The 16,961-nt window shown below is 53.2% G+C and overlaps 1 protein-coding gene across 9 annotated transcripts in view; it reads left to right on the top strand.

The window, feature by feature from the left end:
• Positions 1-16,961, top strand: part of COL27A1 (collagen type XXVII alpha 1 chain) — a 156,373-nt gene that overhangs the window by 8,486 nt on the left and 130,926 nt on the right. For all 9 annotated transcript variants that reach the window (XR_013536080.1, XR_004728611.3, XR_004728610.3 and 6 more), the window contains exons 3-4: positions 2,494-4,259; positions 12,999-13,052. Coding sequence is in view for 6 of the 9 variants with exons in the window: in XM_035255482.3 (XP_035111373.2) it covers positions 2,494-4,259; positions 12,999-13,052 (1,820 nt within the window). In the remaining 3 variants the exon portion in view is untranslated. The remainder of the gene's footprint in view (positions 1-2,493; positions 4,260-12,998; positions 13,053-16,961) is intronic.

Genomic DNA, 16,961 nt, shown 5'->3' on the forward strand with positions numbered 1-16,961 from the left:
CCCAGTTTATAGTCAATAATAGTGAATAATATTTCATGGTAATAAGAGGGTTTCAGTGGTTAAAACATGTAAGATACACCACTAAGAGAATCCTTAAGCAGTAGTTTATTTTAGCTTAGAACCCGAGGACAGGCAGATGGGAGAAAGGATGAGAAGGAGGAGTTTGAAATGAAATGAAAGCCCTTGGGTCCTAAGGAAGAATAAGCGTCTTAAACTCAAGCCAACCTGAACCAGCAACACAGGGCTATAGAATTTTTAGACATTGTTAACACCTGTGCTGTCTCAAGGTATGTTTCTCTTGTCTTATAGGTAGGGAATTGAGGTCCAAGTGTCAGTAAGAGACTCAAGCAGTTAATGTGGGGCTTGGGTGAAGATGATGAGGAAGATGACCATTTCATCCGCTTAACAACCCTATGGTGTAGGCACTCTTTATAACCCTGTTTTATAGTGGCGGGAACTGAGGCTCAGAGTCCAGGCACACTGCTTGTCTTCTCAGGCTCTAAATTTTGGCCTTCTGACTCCAGATTCTGTTATGGAATCATTATAACATGCTGCCAGCACTCATGTTCTCATTTCCCCCAGGGACTGTCCTTCTATTCATTCATCTACTTATTCATTTACCCATCCATTTATCTATCCATCTATCAGTCCATCTTCATCCATCATTATATATCTACTCTTTCATCCACCCATCCATCCATTCATCCATTTATCCATCCATCTACCAATTCACCTACCTATTCACGCATCCATTCATCCACCCACCTCTCCAGCCAGCCATTATCCATCCATCCATCTATTCATCCACCATCCATCTATTCATTCATCTATCCATCCCTTCATCTATTCATCCATCCATTCATCCATTTATCCATGCATCCATCCATCTACCTACCTATTCATCTACTATCCATTTATCCATCCATCCATCTACCCGTTTACCCACCCATCCATCCATTCATCCACATATCCATCCATCCATCCATCCATCCACCCACCAATTCATCTACCTGTGAATCCATCCATCCATTTATCCACCCAGCCAGCCAGCCAGCCAGCCAGTCATTATCCATCCATCCATCCATTCATCCCTTCATCTATCATCCATCCACCTATCCATTTATCATCTATTTATCCATCTATCCATTTCTCCATCCATCCATTTATTCATCTATCTATACATCTATCCATCTACCCATCCATGCTTTCATCCATCTATCCATCCATCCATCTACCTATCTATCCATTCATCCATCCATCCACTTTATTCATCCATCCATCCATCCATCCATCCATCCATCCATCTCCCGGTTGTCAGCTGAGGGCCAAATGCCAAGTGTTGCATTCAGCCCCCAGCACAACCTTTGCAGGGAGTGATAGGGAGAACGCATTCAGTACTCTTGCTGAGCTCAGGGGAAGGGCCCTGAGGACCTGACCCACACTCAGATTCCAGAGGCAGCTTTTCCTTCCCTGCTGAGTCAGAGCTCAGGAGCCTGCTTCTGCTGACAATGGCAGCTCAGCTAACTGAAGGGGTCTAATGGCCTGAGAGGAAAGATCAGGAAGCCTTTCCATAAACACTCTGGAAGCCCTCCTTTTGCTCTTACTCTGGCAAGCCCTGCCGACATAATTATTGGGCAGATGTGACCTGGCCAGACCACAGTCAGATGTCCACACACTTTGCCAGAGGACAGAGGTTGCAGGGGTGCCTTGATTACTTTCACTCCTCTCCCCAGAGCCCTGTGGGGAGGAGGAGGAGTCAAAGGAAATGCCATCACCCTTCTGATAGCAGATAGCAGCCCCTTAGCCTGCTAGAGACACCTCAGGAGGGGAAAGCGGAAGGGGTGGGTTTCCGAGGAGATGGTAAAACCAGTCAAATCCCTGGGACATCCTTACGAAGCTCTGGTGACAGATCTCTTCCTGTCACCCTGGCCCCTCACTTATGGGACTGCTTCCTAGAGGAGGTGACTTCCCAGGTAGAGAAAAAGGCGTATAGCATGTCATGGTTGGGCAGCCTCTAACACTCTCAGCAACAGCATTTGGTGATTATCATTATTTTCAATATTAGTTATTATTTGGAAGTGCTTTTGTATCAGGCACTTTAAAAAATGTATTCACTCATGGAATGATTACATCCTTCTGAGGTTGTTGGGACTATTACTATCCCATTTAACCGATGGGAAAACTGAGGCACTAAAGCCACAAGATTAGTATTAGAGCTAGGATTTGAACTCAGGAAGTTTGACTCCAGAGTCTGTTTTTAGCCTCACTATGCAAGATTATCTAGCCAGATACGGGGTCACAATCCATGCCAGATTGTTCCAACACTGCCCTCTCAGCCACCACCATGGGGCAGCCTTATTTTTAGATGAATGAACAAATGACCAGGTAGCTGTAGGTGGACTGTCCACACTGCCTGTGCCCCTTGAGGGTGGGGGTGGGCTGGGGCTGGAGCAGGCCCTGACTGCGTCCTCTCCCCTTTTCCCTCCCTCTCAGATGTGGACGTCCTCCAGCGGCTGGGCCTCAGCTGGACGAAGGCTGGGAACCCTGCACCCCAGGGAGTCATTCCTTTCCAGTCGGGCTTCATCTTTACGCAGCGGGCCCGGCTCCAGGCTCCCACGAGTGCCATCATTCCTGCCGCCCTGGGCACAGAGCTGGCGCTGGTGCTGAGCCTCTGCTCCCACCGGGTGAACCATGCCTTCCTCTTCGCCGTCCGCAGCCGGAAGCACAAGCTGCAGCTGGGCCTGCAGTTCCTCCCCGGCAAGACGGTCGTCCACCTGGGGTCCCGGCGCTCAGTGGCCTTCGACCTTGACATGCACGATGGGCGCTGGCACCACCTGGCCCTCGAGCTCCGGGGCCACACAGTCACTTTGGTGACAGCCTGCGGGCAGCGCCGGGTGCCTGTCCTGCTGCCTTTCCACAGGGACCCTGCACTCGACCCTGGGGGCTCCTTCCTCTTTGGGAAGATGAGCCCGCACGCAGTCCAGTTTGAAGGTGCTCTGTGCCAATTCAGTATCTACCCTGTGACGCAGGTCGCTCACAATTACTGTACCCACCTGAGGAAGCAGTGTGGACAGGCTGGCACATACCAGTCCCCGCTGGGACCTCTCTTCCCCCAAGACTCCGGCAGATCTTTCACCTTCCATTCCGACCTTGCCCTGCTAGGCCTGGAGAACTTGACCACTGCCACACCAGCCCTGGGGTCACGGCCAGCAGGCAGGGGACCTGGGGTGACTGTGGTGCCCACCAAGCCCCGAAGGACTAGCCCCACAAACCCTCACCAGCAGATCGCGGTGGGAGGCCCAGCCCAAACCCCACTGCCACCTGCCAAGCTGTCAGCCGGTAAGGCCCTTGCTCCTGCGCTCCCAGCCTCTCTTGCCGGCTCTACCAGAATGCCTCACCCTGCGGTCGCTCAACAGTCACAGAAGATCACAGCCACCAAAATCCCCAAAAACCTCCCTAATAAGCCTTCAGTCCCTTCTCCTTCAAGTGTCTCTGCCAGAAACTCCCATCCTACCCAGAACACAGCTCCGCCTTCATTTACAAAGTCAACCCCACCCACCCAGAAGCAAGTGCCACCTACTTCCCGTCCAGTTCCTGCCAAAGTCTTCCGTCCCACAGAGAAGCCCATCCAGAGGAACCCGGGAATGCCCAGGTCCCCACCGCCCAGCACCCGGCCCCTACCTCCTGCTACCAGCTCCTCTAAAAAACACACTCCCTCAGTAGTTCAGACTGAGGCCAAGATGACCAGCTGTGACAGTAAGCCAGCCTCTGCCTGCACCAGCACCCACAAACCTCTCCCATCCGCTGCTCTAGCCTCATCTCCTGCCCCTACTCCTGGTTCCACCAGGACTCCTCGGCCACCAGCCACGATGGTGCCTCCAACCTCGGGCACCAGTGCTCCCAGAACAGCACCTGCCATCCCCACTCCTGGCTCAACTCCCACCAGAAGCAAGAAGCCCACTGGATCGGACGCCTCAAAGAAAGCTGGACCCAAGAGCAGCCCCCGGAAGCCCGTCCCCCTCAGACCTGGGAAGGCAGCCAGGGATGTCCCCTTGAGTGATGTGACAACCAAGCCTAGCCCCAGACAGTCCCAGCCCAGTCAGCAGACCATCCCAGCCCTGGTACTGGCCCCGGCGCAATTCCTGTCCTCCAGCCCCCGGCCCACAAGCAGTGGCTATTCGTTCTTCCACCTGGCAGGATCTACGCCTTTCCCTCTGCTAATGGGGCCTCCAGGGCCCAAGGGAGACTGTGGTTTGCCGGTAAGACTGCGTGGGGTCTGCATGCTGCTTGGAGCTCTAGTGGGGGACTGGGGCATTGGTCAAGTGGTTGCTCCTGGTAAAGACAGGGGAAAAGGAGCAGCTTAGAGCAGGGAGCTGGTTATGGGCACATCCCCGGCTCCACCCAGGCCCCTGGCTCCTCTGGTGACTACCCCCAGGTGAAGAGCACCCCTGGGCTTTGGTTGGCCCAGGCCCAAGCCCGTTCTTTGCTGACCCAACTGCAAAGGTCGAACAGCTGAAGGAAAGCCCGTGGCTGACTGGCCCCGATCATGCAGTGAGTAAGCAGCTCCCAAAGCCCCGCTCTCCCAACTCATGGAGCTGGGGTCCTTCTGGCCCATCAGCTTGTCTGAGAGTCGCAGACGAAGGTCACACATGGGGAGCTCTGGATATGTTTGGTTTGGCACTTGCAGTGTTCTTTTTAAAAAATCCAATAAGTTACTAACATTTTAAAAATGTGAGAGATTTCTTAGAAAAAGACTTAGCGACCAGCTTCTCTTGGAAAGTGACACCCTGTTAGGACAAGCCTGCTCCTATCCATGCTGGTCCCCACTTGTCCCGACTGAGTCTTCTGACCAGTCCTTTCCCCGTGTATGTTATCTGCCTGGCTGGCACCTGCAGCGGTTTGATTTGTCACCCCTGGTAGGAGTTTGGGATGTGGAAGGTGGCCAGAGGGAAGAGGAAGGGAAAAGGAACACGATGTGCAGGAGATGGTCTCAGGGTCGATGTCTCTGGCTTGCCTGGGACTATCTCCAGGGGCAACGACCTTCCCACAGCTGGAGGCCAGTTTCTCTGGGTGGGGAATGATGGGATGGCGTTTCCAGAAGCCTTAGGGCTCTGCTCTGCTCTGTTCCCCTGCCTTGGAGGTGACCACCATGTGGTGACCTGTCTCTCTCCTTCCCGAACCCCCTTCCCCACTTGGCTCTGTGTTTGAGGTTAGGGCTCTCTACAATGCGGAGACGGTGGCACATGCTGGGAATTCCCAGGACTTCCAAACACACTTAATGAATTTTAATAATCATTAGGAATAATATTTATCCAGCCTGTCTCCATGGGGACCGAGAGTCTGCCTTTATTATAACCATATTGTAGAACTTATGGAAACTGTATGCATTGCTTTGGAATTATGTCAACGTTCTGCTCAAATCCTGTGTTCTGAAATTGGCAGCATAGAGAGTTGGGAACCACCACTTCCTTGTGGAAAGAACGAGGAACACTTTTCACCTCTCCAGACAACCCAGGCCAGCTCTGGCACCAGGTGCCTCGGGCCCCGACAGCTCTGCTTCCCATGCGGTGTGTGTGCTGGGCTCAACGGTAGTGAGGTCAAAAGGGGAACTGTCCCCTCCTAACAGGACATGGTGAGGTCCATGGTCTCAACTCTGGCTACACAGCACAACCCAGACGTGAGGAGGAGGCCAGCCCTCCCCCCGCAAGAATGTGTGTGGTGTGGAGAGGAGCTGAGCGGGCCCAGGGCAGATTCTGTAGAATCTTGGGTCTGCTGTATGTCCGAGTCAAATACTTTTTCCTGGGGCTTAGGGCTCTGGGTAAGCAGGAAGGGAGGCCTCCTGCCAAATCTCTTTGAAAAAGAGGCACTGAAGTGAACCTGATCAGTCCATGGATGCTTGGGGATGACTTAGTTAACTGTCCTTATTGGGCAGGTGAGGAAATTGTGCTTAGTGAGGGCCAGGATCTGCCCAAGGCCAGGCAGCTGGGAGGAGGCGGAGTTGAAATTTACATTCCAGACTCTACACCCAAGACGTGCACATTCCACCTCACTGCCCTGAGTGTCCACTCTTAGGCTCTGAGACTCAGATCTGGGGGACTGAGGGCTTCAGACAGGAGTTAGGTACTGCCCCTGGGCTCAGAGGAAGGGCTCAACATCTAAAAAATCTTGTTCTTCTTTTCCAGTTTTTAGAGACAGGGTCTCACTCTATCACCTAGGCTGCTGCAGTGGTGTGATCATCGCTCACTGCATCCTTAATCTCCCAGGCTCAAGCCATTCTCCTGCCTCAGCCTCCCACGTAGCTAGAACTACAGACACGTGCCACCATGTTCAGCTAATTTTTTCACTTTTTTTTGTAGAGTCTGGATCTCACTAAGTTGCCCAGGATGGTCTTAAACTCCTGGCCTCAAGTGATTCTCCTGCCTCAGCCTCCCAGAGCACTAGATTTATGGGCTTAAGCCACTGTGCCTGGCCTAAAGAGTCTTCTGATTCGATAACCCATCAAGTTTTTGAGCTACCTCCATATCCACGGCGTCTCCTTTAGGACCTCGTGGGAAGCGGTTGTGGAGGGCAGGCTGTGTGTGTTCATCCCTGCCCCACAGGTGATCCAACAGGTGTTGGAAAGAGATAAAGGACTTGGCCGAAGGCACCCAGCGAGTTCCTGAAGGGGCTGGGATGCCGCCTGTGTTCCCTGACTTCTGGCCAGGGCTGATGCTCTTTCTGCTCCTCCAGCCCTGACTACTGAGGACAAGGGGAATACATGAACCTGCCCAGGTGACATCCCTGCCTCACCCCATGCTATCGCCTGTCCCCACCCTCCCCCAGCGTGGAACATATATTCACTCCAGGAGGAACCAGGAAGCTGGTAGAATCTTGGTTCACTGTGTAGCAGATGGCAACCTGGTCAGTTCTTCACCAGATACCAGAATAATGTAATGGAAGAGGCCTCTTTGAATGGTGATGAAATGAACTCTCATTCTTTCTGTCCTCTGCTGTCTTCCCTTAACCCCCATATACATCCAGGATCTTAGCCCAGCAGAGCAGAAGCTCCAGCTGCCCAGGAGAAGAGTTTGTCTTCCATCTGGGGACATGCAGACCTGTTCAAATCCTGGCTACCCTCCTCTTAGCTCTGTGACTGATCCACGCTGAGCCTGTTTTTGTAGAATGTAAGATGATAATAGCTCCCACCTCTGGTGGGGAGGGTGGCCTGAAAATGTGCCTAAATTTTATCTGCATATAAAACTGTAGAAGAGGCTGGGTGCGGTGGCTCACGCCTGTAATCCCAGCACTTTGGGAGGCCAAGGCAGGCAGGATCACTCTTTTCAAAAATACAGCAATTAGCCAGGCATGCCTGTAATTTCAGTTACTTGGGTGGCTGAGGTAGGAGAATCCCTTGAACCCAGGAAGCAGAGGTTGCAGTGAGCCGAGATCACACCACTGCACTCCAGCCTGGGCAACGCAGTGAGAGTCTGAAACACATACACGAACAAACAAACACACACACAAACAAAAACATGCAGTAGAAATGAAGTCAGTTGGGCCATCTTATCTAGCTTTGCCAAGTGACTTTGGGGAAATTCTTTCCTCTCCCCAGGGCTCAGTCTCCCACTGATCCAGGGTGTTGGGAGAACTCTTCCCTTAGAAATGACTGTGAGACTGTTCAGTCTCTGAGAAAGGTGCAGTGGCTGTGCCTGCATGGGCAAACCTGCTCCTCGGGGTTCAGGGCACGAGAGCAGCTGGCAGAGGCTGAGAGAGAGTTCTGGGCCCAGGCCTGCCAGGAGCTGTAGCTGCTGAGTGAGGGAGCTCTTTGGGAGCCCCAGGAGGGGGGAGCATGGAAAAACTGAGCTTGGCCTCGGGTGAGTTGGGGCGGGGAGGCGGTGGTTCACAGCGCTGCACAGAAGCTGCACAGAAGCCCTATGCCTGAGAGGAGGCGGGTCAACGCCTTATTTATTCATGATCAGGCCACTGGCATTTGCTAGCGCTTGCACTTTTTGCAAGTGTCCCCTCAGGAAGACCCAAGTAAGGGCCTGGCCCATAGCATTTGCTCTGTGACTATCTGTGAAATGAATGGAAGAATTTGATCCTTATGATGAAATGCAGTTCGTCCTGACTCCCAGGCGGGGCTCCTTGAGGTTACCCAGAACTCTCCTGCCGGGAGATGAGGAGGTCATGTGGACTGCAAAAGTACGTAGGCTTTGGATGTGGGACGACCTGGGTTTAAACCATTCCCTTATCCAGCCATCCATTCAGTCTTTGCACAGTTGTTAACTGAATGTCCTCTAGATGCCTGGTGCCGTATGACATTCGGCAAATCACTTAACCTCTCTAAGCCCCAGTTTCTGCCTCTGTACAGTGGGGATATGGTGCCACCCACCTTTCCAGGGTTGTGACGTGGATTCAGTGAGAGGCGGGAGGTAAAGCACGTATGAAGGCTGGGTCCTGGCAGATGGTCACAGCTGTGACTGTGGACTGATGGTGGGCGTTGAGGTGGGGATATTGTGCACTGAGAACCAGAAGGGTCTGGACACAGTCTCACCTTTGCTGGAGACTTGTGCTATGAAAATACTAACCTGGAGTCGGTGGATCAGGGACAGCTTGGGAGCCTGAATGGTTAAGAATGGCATGACCCTTGTCAGCTAGACAGGAGGGGTTTTAGGGGAGGACTGACCCCATTTTTCAACCTGTGCACCTGTGGCTTCGGAAGCCTCAAAGAAAGCTTCTTGGCTTGTTTTCATTTGCATTTTCACCCCAATAGCCCCCGCCCCCGCCACCCGGGGCATAGCTGGAGGGACGTCTCTTGATGTTTCTAGGGCTGTCATAGTTTTGGCCTTTGGGGCTAGACTTTGAGAAATTCTCCTCTTACATCACATCATTTAGAACCCAGGAGAATGCAGGTGTGTTTTGCTCTGCCTCTAGCATACCACGTTTGAGCACCTACTGTGTGCCAGCCCTTTGCTAAGCACTTTGCATGCTGTCGATCAGCTCCAGGCAGGGCTCAGACTAGTTGGGGAGAGTTTAAGGGAAAGACTATTTACGGAGGGGTGGACAGCATCAAAGGAGCCAGCTGGGGCAGGTGAAACACACGGGGCCTGGAAACGGCGTGCGATTGTGACCACGCCCAGACCAGAAGGTCCCAGGGAAGGGAAAGGTGTTCCCAGAACCCAGTGGGAGTTAAAACCTTGAGCAGGGGTCTCCTGACAGAAGCAGGGGCCATGGGAGAACGCAGCTGCAGCCAAATTGTCGCACAGCAGGGAGGGCACAGGGAGAGAAATCCCTGTCCTTCCTACCGTGGGGCCTCTTGCTGGGGTCTCCCATTGGCTAAACCCAGCTGGAAGCCAGAGGTCAAGGAAGGTCAGCTTCCCAGGGCATGGCATGGATCTGGGGAGTAAATGGAGAAGGACCAGCAGGCAATGGCATCTCAGAATGTGGGTATTACATTCCCAGTTCATGGCTGGACAAACTGAGGCCCAGAGGCCCAGGGAGATGAGGTAACCTGCACTCAGGGCCATACAGAGCTGTACTGATGCCTAGAAGCTCTGTTCTAGCACTTCCTTCCTAGAACAGAGGCTGGGGAAGTCTGGGTGCCATGTGGGAATTCTTAGGAATAATCATGAGCTCAGATAGTCAGAGATGGGAGGGCCCTTTGAGACCCCCTATCTACTCCCCACAGGTTCCAGACACAGAGTAGAGGCCTAGAGATCAAAAGGACATTGTTCAGGGTCACATGGTAGGTAGCAGCACACCTAGGACTGGACTCTGGGGTCCCAAACCCCAGGCCTGTGACACGTCTCATTGCTGACTGCCGGGGGCCATGCCAGCCAGCACTTACTTCTTTCTGCAGGGCTTAGCAGGCAGGCCCTTGCAGCTGGGCACAAGGGTGGACTTGTTCTGTAGGATGGGGTTCCCCTAGATCTGGCTGGTCAGAGGCCAGGACCCTGGGGGGAAGCTCCCAGGGGTCTGCTTGGTTGTTTCCTAGGCTCTGTTTGCGTGCGCCTGGAGCCCAGGCCTCCTCCACCTCCCCCAGGCAGGCCTGAGCCCCCGCTCTGTTCCCCCTCAGCTCTGGGCCCTCTCAGAGGCCCCGTTGTTTGCAGTGTGGAGTGGAAAATCCCACCCCGGCCTCGTGAATCATCCTAGAGTCACCCGCTCAGGCTTCAGGCCCTGGAAAGAAACGGCAGCGTTTTTCCACTGCGGAGAGAACAAGCTGGGTCTCAGATCAGGGGAGAGGGACCAGGGGAAACCCACCCGTGCTCGCCACAAACAAAGTGGGCAGTGAGTGGGCCCGACCCAGGTTGGTGGAGTGAAGGGATTGGCCAGGCCCCAAGGTGGGGCCACCCTGTCAAGGAGTCGGCCTGCGGGCTGACATCACCAGGCTGGACCCTGGGTCCTGAGTGGCACTCAGAGTCTGCTCTGCAGATGTGGTGGATGAGGTCAGACACTAGCCTGGATGCCCCTATTTCTGGGGCAGAAGAAATGCCAAGAGGGAGTGTCCAGGCCTCTTCATCTGCAGCCCCATCAGGGTCCACGAAGGAGCTGCACCCATGGAGCACGTTCCTCCCCGGAGTCCTGGATAAGCCCTTCACTCTGCAGGGCCTTGGCCTTCTCTTCTGTGAGATGGGAAGAATCTCACTTTTCCTCTTCATCTGATAATGTAGCAGAGGAAATTACCCCCACCTTGGCCCTCCGCGACTCAGGAAATTCCAGTGCCAGGAAGGTTCCATGATCTTCATTTCACAGATGGCCATAGAAGGCCATATACCTAGTCAGAGTCACACTTGACCAAGATTGTGTGGAAGCTGCCCAGGGTAGGAGAACAGGTCCAGTGGTTGTGGGTTTGAATCCAGGCTCTGCCTCTTGTTAGCTGTGTGGCACTGGGCAAGTCACTTTGCCTTTCTGAACCTCTCTCTGGTTTCTTATCTGTTGAAACAGCATGGTATACCTACCGTATGCTTAGTCTCAGCCTCCCTGCATGGTCCACCTGGGAGAATTGGGTCAAAAGGGCCTTCTAAGAAGGCACATCTTTTTCTGTCCCCTACGAACAGATGTGAAGGAGGATGGCTTAACATTTTGAGTTGAGGACTTTCCAGAAGCTCGCTTAACAGAAATAACAGCTAACATTTTTTGGAGCATTAGCTGGGTGCCAGACACCAGGATTAGCACTTGTTCTAGATTATCTGTCGGCTAGGTGCTATTATTAACCCCATTTTACAGTGATAGAAACAAAATCTTGGAGACTGGAAATAGCTTTGCTCAAAAGCCACCCAGCTAGTAGGTGGGGGGTGCCCGATGTGAACACAGGCCCCCCATCTTACACCATACTCTACTGCCCAAAGCCAGCTGAAGACAAGAAGGTGGTAAGACTGGCGCCCAGAGTCCAGAACCTAAAAACTGGATGACCCCTCTACTCAGCCCCCGAGCTCTGCCGCCAATTTGGTCCGAGGTCCCCGGATGCTCAGAGGTGGCTGGGACTTGCCGGAAGTCACAAAACAGCCCCTCCTCCTTCCACTGAGAGCTCTTGCCCAGTGACCTTGGTACCCATATCTGCCTGTCTGAATCTCTCCTCTGATTTTTATTCATGGACGAGCAAGCACGTGGTGTTCACAGGCCAGAACTGTGAGCCGAGGCTGCCCAGCGTGAGATCTGGATTAATTACCAGCCAAACCGGACTGGGTTTTCAACACCGATTTTAACTCTGGGCAGGAAACCTGGAATCTCGTTGATGGTTATTTGAAACAAATGAATTCCCCAGGCCTCACACATCCTCGAAAGCCTGGCTTCCTTCAAAGGCTTCAGGCACAGTTCTTCACATCAGGCACTCAGTTAATCCTCATTTACTCCTTCGAGGTAGACGCAACAGTAGCTATTGGACCCATCCTGATGGGGAGCATCTGAGACTCAGATAAGTGGGAGAAACTGCAGGAAGCCTGCAGCTATTAAGTGGTAAAACCGGGATTTGAACAAAGGTCAGCTCATGGGTTAGTAAGTCTACTCCGCTGCCTCTCTTCCTGCTTAAAGAGAAGAGAGATGAGGATACACAGATGCTCCTAAAATGCTGAGTTTCAGGGTTGGGTCTTTCACTTGTTGGAATGAGGAGCTCTTAAATATTGTTAAGCAGGGGAGGGCTTTTGGAAGGTGAGTGAGCCTGTGTGGGGGAGGACGGCCGTCGGGAGGGAGTGGAGGAGAGAGTAGCGGCAGGGAGACCACTGAGGGGGCTGTTGGCTGGACCACGCTGGGGCCACAGGAACAGATAGAATGTTTGAGTGCCAGTTATGCACCAGGCACCATGTTAAACATGCATCATCTCTGATGTCATCCTTGGAATCCCATGGGGCATGTATTATTGCCCCCATGTGTATGGGCGTAGGCTGGCTGAAGACTCGCACATTTTGTCAGTGGCAGGCAGGTTCGAACCCAGGAGCGTCTGATTCAACAACACAGAGCGCTGTGCTGTGTGTGTTGTGCTGCCTCTTTGTGGGGCAGAGATACTTCGTATGATCTTGGCCAAGTCCTTTCTCTGTTGTGATTCTGCAGAGAATTTGGCTGAGCTCTGAGGCTTCTTGCTGTTTTATTTTATCAAACGTTGGGCTGAGCCCTGGGGCTAGAGAGATGACTCATATCCCTTTAATTCCTTTGAGGAGACCATCGTCTGGTGGGAGAGACAGGCTTCTAAGCAGATAATTCCCCAAGGAAGATAGTGGTCTTTAAAATAGAGGAAAAGAAAGGACTTTGTCCAACTTGGGGAAGGCTTCCTGGAGGAGACGACACCCTAAGTTAGCTGGGTGATAAATGATGAGGGCATTAGTGACTAACAGCAGCTACAAAAGCCTGAAAGCCCCAAAGAGCATGAGTTTCTCAGGGCAGGGACCTCAGGAGTCTTGAGTCTTCCTCTCAGCTGCGGACTCTCCATGCCTACAGCTGCAGGCAGGATTGTTGGCCGACTACTTGAGCCCCTTCTCTGCTGCCAATGGGCACTGTCTAATGCTGTCTTCTTGCTTTCTCCTCAGGGTCCCCCTGGGCTGCCTGGGCTGCCTGGAATCCCTGGTGCACGCGGGCCTCGGGTGAGTTATCCCACGCTGTCCTTTGGAACTCTTCTTGGCTCTCCCGCCTGCGTTTCGCTGCCCCAAGGTCTCAGGTTTGCCGTGTGTCCTCAGATTCTTCCCTGCCCCTCTCTGGCATCTACATTCTGCTTTGTCCATTGGGAGAGGACTTAGGCTCTCAGGGGTGCTATACAGACAGACACGGCTTTGGGACAGCAATGACCTCTTGTTGGTGTCAGTTGTCCATTGAGGGTATCACCCTTTGCAGCCTGGGTTGGGGGAAGGGGCTCCTGAAGACCACATCCCCTCAGCTGATGGGCCTCGGTGTTTGTCCAGGAAAAACCCTGACTTGGGGAGCATATGTCCTCTCATCCATCCCTCTTCCTGTTTCTACAGGGCCGTCCTGGGGTAGGGATGGGGACATAGGTACCAGGAGGGGCCGTACCAGGGAGGAGTTGAGTTCCTCATGTTGGAGAGAGGCGGGGAGACAGCTTGGCAGGCTGGGGAGGCTGGCTGAGGTAGCCCAAGCCCCAGAGGGAAAGTTGCTCCACTGTGTTATGCTTGGCACCTTCTTTTATGCCACCTTGTTTGACCTCTCATGCCCACCCCAAGCCCCCATGGGGCAGTGTGATCATTCTCCTTTTAGAGATGAGGAAACCAAGTAGGAAACAGCAAAACCAGGACTGGAACCCAGGCTCTTACCCATATGCTGGAACCCTTGGAGATCCCCTGAGAGGGAAACCTATCTCCTTCGCTAGAGGGCTGAGACCAACAGCACCCGGCATCTGTGCCCGGGCTGAATCAGCCTTTCCCACGCTGGGTGCCTGGTGAGGCCCTGGCAGACACAGCTGCCTGGGGCATATTTTTAGCTCTGAGCCCAGCGAATGGTTCTGGTTATGCAATTACCCAAGCCCTAGTTCCCTCCAGACCTGGCCCTGTGCTCCCTGGGCCCAGGGCTCTGGAATCTGCTGTCTAAAGCGGCATTTCCTCCTGGCTTTGGAGCCTTCGTGAAGCGTATGCCCTGGGGACCACATAGATATTGCCGATGCTGCTAGCTGATGGGACCTTGCAGCCTGGGACCAGGATGAGGCCGTTGACCTAGCATTTGAGGCCTGGGCAGTCCACCGTTTCCCCAACCTCCTGAGCCCTCAGCCTCTGCGGTTTTGCTCTGGCTATCTTCTTTACCTGGCATGTCCTTCTTTGTAAACTCCTCCTTCATTCAGATCTAAGAGCAAATGCCACCTTTCTTTCTGATGACCACTCCCTTCTTGGAACTCCCGCAGTGGTTCCTCTGTTCCCTCTGGATGGCGTGGGCCACTTTCTGAAAGCTCTCATTGACCACTGAACTCTGGTTACTGAGCCTCATAAGCAGGATCTCATTCCACCTTCCCAGCCCTTCTGAGAAACAGGTTTCAACCAATTCCCATTTTACAGATGAGGAAACTGAGGCTCAGAAAGGCTCAGTTACTTCAGATAAAGTCAAAGACTGTAAATGCCAGAGCCAGGATTGAAGTAAGCTGCAGATGGGGGAGCTAAGTGCTCTGGCCTACCATCTGTGGGGCAGCTGGGGGCACAACTGGGGAGAGGCAGCCACCCTTGACCTTGTGGTCAAGATTATGGCAGTCTATGTCCAAGCCTACCATCTTTTTTTTTTGGAGCCAGAGTCTCACTGTCTCCCAGGCTAGAGGAGCAATCTGGACTCACTGCAACCTCCACCTTCCAGGCTCAAGCGATTCTGCTGCCTCAGCCTCCCAAGTAGCTGGGATTACAGGCATGCACCACCACACTAGGCAAATTTTTTATCTTTTTAGTAGAGATGGGGTTTCACCATATCAGTCAGGCTAGTCTCCAACTCCTGACCTCAAGTGATCCACCCGCCTCAGCCTCCCAAAGTGCTGGGATTACAAGTGTGAGCCACCACTCCCGGCGCACAGCCTACCATCTTAAGCTTCAATTGTGGCTATTTTTCTGGGTACTCACCTGAGTCCCTCCAGAGATAGGCCTTGATTACCACTCTCTCCTACACGATGCCTAGCGGAGTGCCCTTCGTGCGGTAGGTGGTGAGCAAATGATTGGTGAAGAGTTCTAATTTAGGAGTCAAATATTTCCACCAAGAAGTTGTGGAATCTTAGGCAAGTTCATTCTAGCCTCAGTTTCCCCATCTATGAAACCTGGGGTCATGGTAAGGTGTTTCTGAGTTTCCACCTAGCTCTGGGGGAATGACTCTCCTGATGCGGTTCTAGGCTCTTTGCCTGCTCGCCACCGCTCCCCCGCCCCATCATCATCCTGTTTCTACACTGGAAATTCCATAGATTATAAAATTCCAAAGATAATAGAATGCTGGATTAAACAATCCCAGCTCCTTTGTGCACAGATGGTGGCTCTGGGGCTTAGGGAGGGGCATTCTTATCTGAGGTCACCCAAAACTCTGTGTCTTGCCCTTTCCTACCTTCACATATTCCCCCGGCCCACGGAGGGATGTCAGGGAATCCCAGAGCCTCCCCCACCTGGCTTTCTGGGCTGCCACATTTATAGAACCGGTCTGCTTGGCTTTCAGTCAACTATGCGCCTTGTTTCTCTGCAAGGCAGTGGCTGGAAATGGGTGGGAATGGCGGGGGGCAGGGAAACAGGAAGCCCCCACCTTCATGAGCTGCAGATGGGGGAGCTGAGTGCGCTGGCCTACCATCTGTGGGGCAGCTGGGGGCACGACTGGGGAGAGGCAGCCACCCTTGACCTTGTACAGCCCACGCCTGGCTCTGGCCGAACTGGGTGTCAGGAATCCCTCCTTGAACACCCCCTCCCAACCTCTGTCCAATTCCCACTGAGCTTGTGATTAGACCCCACGAGCCTGGGCTGGGGTGAACATTGGGTGGTGTTCCAGATCCTTAGAGACTGCTGGGTCCCAGTCATTTAGAGAACAGGGAGATACTGAGACTGGGGATTGCCAGGTTGGGGCTCAGAACTGGGACCCTGTCTTGATGCTTCTAGAGTCTGTCATGTGTTGGGAGACAGTCCCTGGTTGACTTTGGGGGAGGGCACGAGGGCTGATTATTTAGGAAGGAGGGTCACACGTGGCACTGAGAAACTCCCAGGCTCAGTGTGCTTCGGACACTGTTCCTTCCCGGCGCATTCAGGGAAGAGAAGGGTCCCAGTTCAGACATCGAGGAAGAGAGGAAGAGGGAGGTGCCTTGGTTGGAATGTGACAGGCTGCAGCTGCGAAGCTGGCCTCAGACAGAGAAGCAGAAGGCAGTTCATACACAGTCAGCCCGATGAATCAAGAGGGGCAGGGATGAGGGCAGTGTGCCTAGAGGCTGGCAGGGTGAGGAGAACCACTGGACCCCTTGGGGCACCTCTCCTCACCTCCTATGCCCCAGATTATTCCTGCTAGACAAAACTCCTCAAATATTACCAGCCTCTTAGGGCTCTATTTATATTACTGGTCTGGAAGACTCTAGGCCAGGGCCCTTGCTGGAGAAAGTGGACATAACAGGACTCAGCTGTTATAGAGGAACTTGGATGTGGCCTGGGAAAATCCAGAACTATCAATAAACTCTGGACTTGAAGCCACCAGGCCCTGGACCCTGATCTCACTTGGCCACAGCTCTGCTGTATGACCTTGACCAAGCCTCTTGGACTCTCTGGGTCCAGTGTTCCCAGATGCTCTGTGGTCTATGCAAGATCTTGAAAACCTGGAGCTTACAGGTGTCTAAGGGAGGATTCTGATTACATGTTGTAGCCAAAGGAGAGGGGCACCTTTGTTCCAAGAAGTCAAATGCACCCTTCTTGAGCTCTCAACTCCAAAGGCTCCTGCAAAGGTCCATCTGGGGCCATTTGCCATGGCTCATGCCTGTAATCCCAGCACTTTGAGAGGCCAAGGCAGGAGGATTGCTTCAGGCCAGGAGTTCGAGACCAGCCTGGGCAACATAGCGA

The sequence above is a fragment of the Callithrix jacchus genome, chromosome 1 (genome assembly GCF_049354715.1).
Source record: "Callithrix jacchus isolate 240 chromosome 1, calJac240_pri, whole genome shotgun sequence".
Lineage (NCBI taxonomy): Eukaryota > Metazoa > Chordata > Mammalia > Primates > Cebidae > Callithrix > Callithrix jacchus.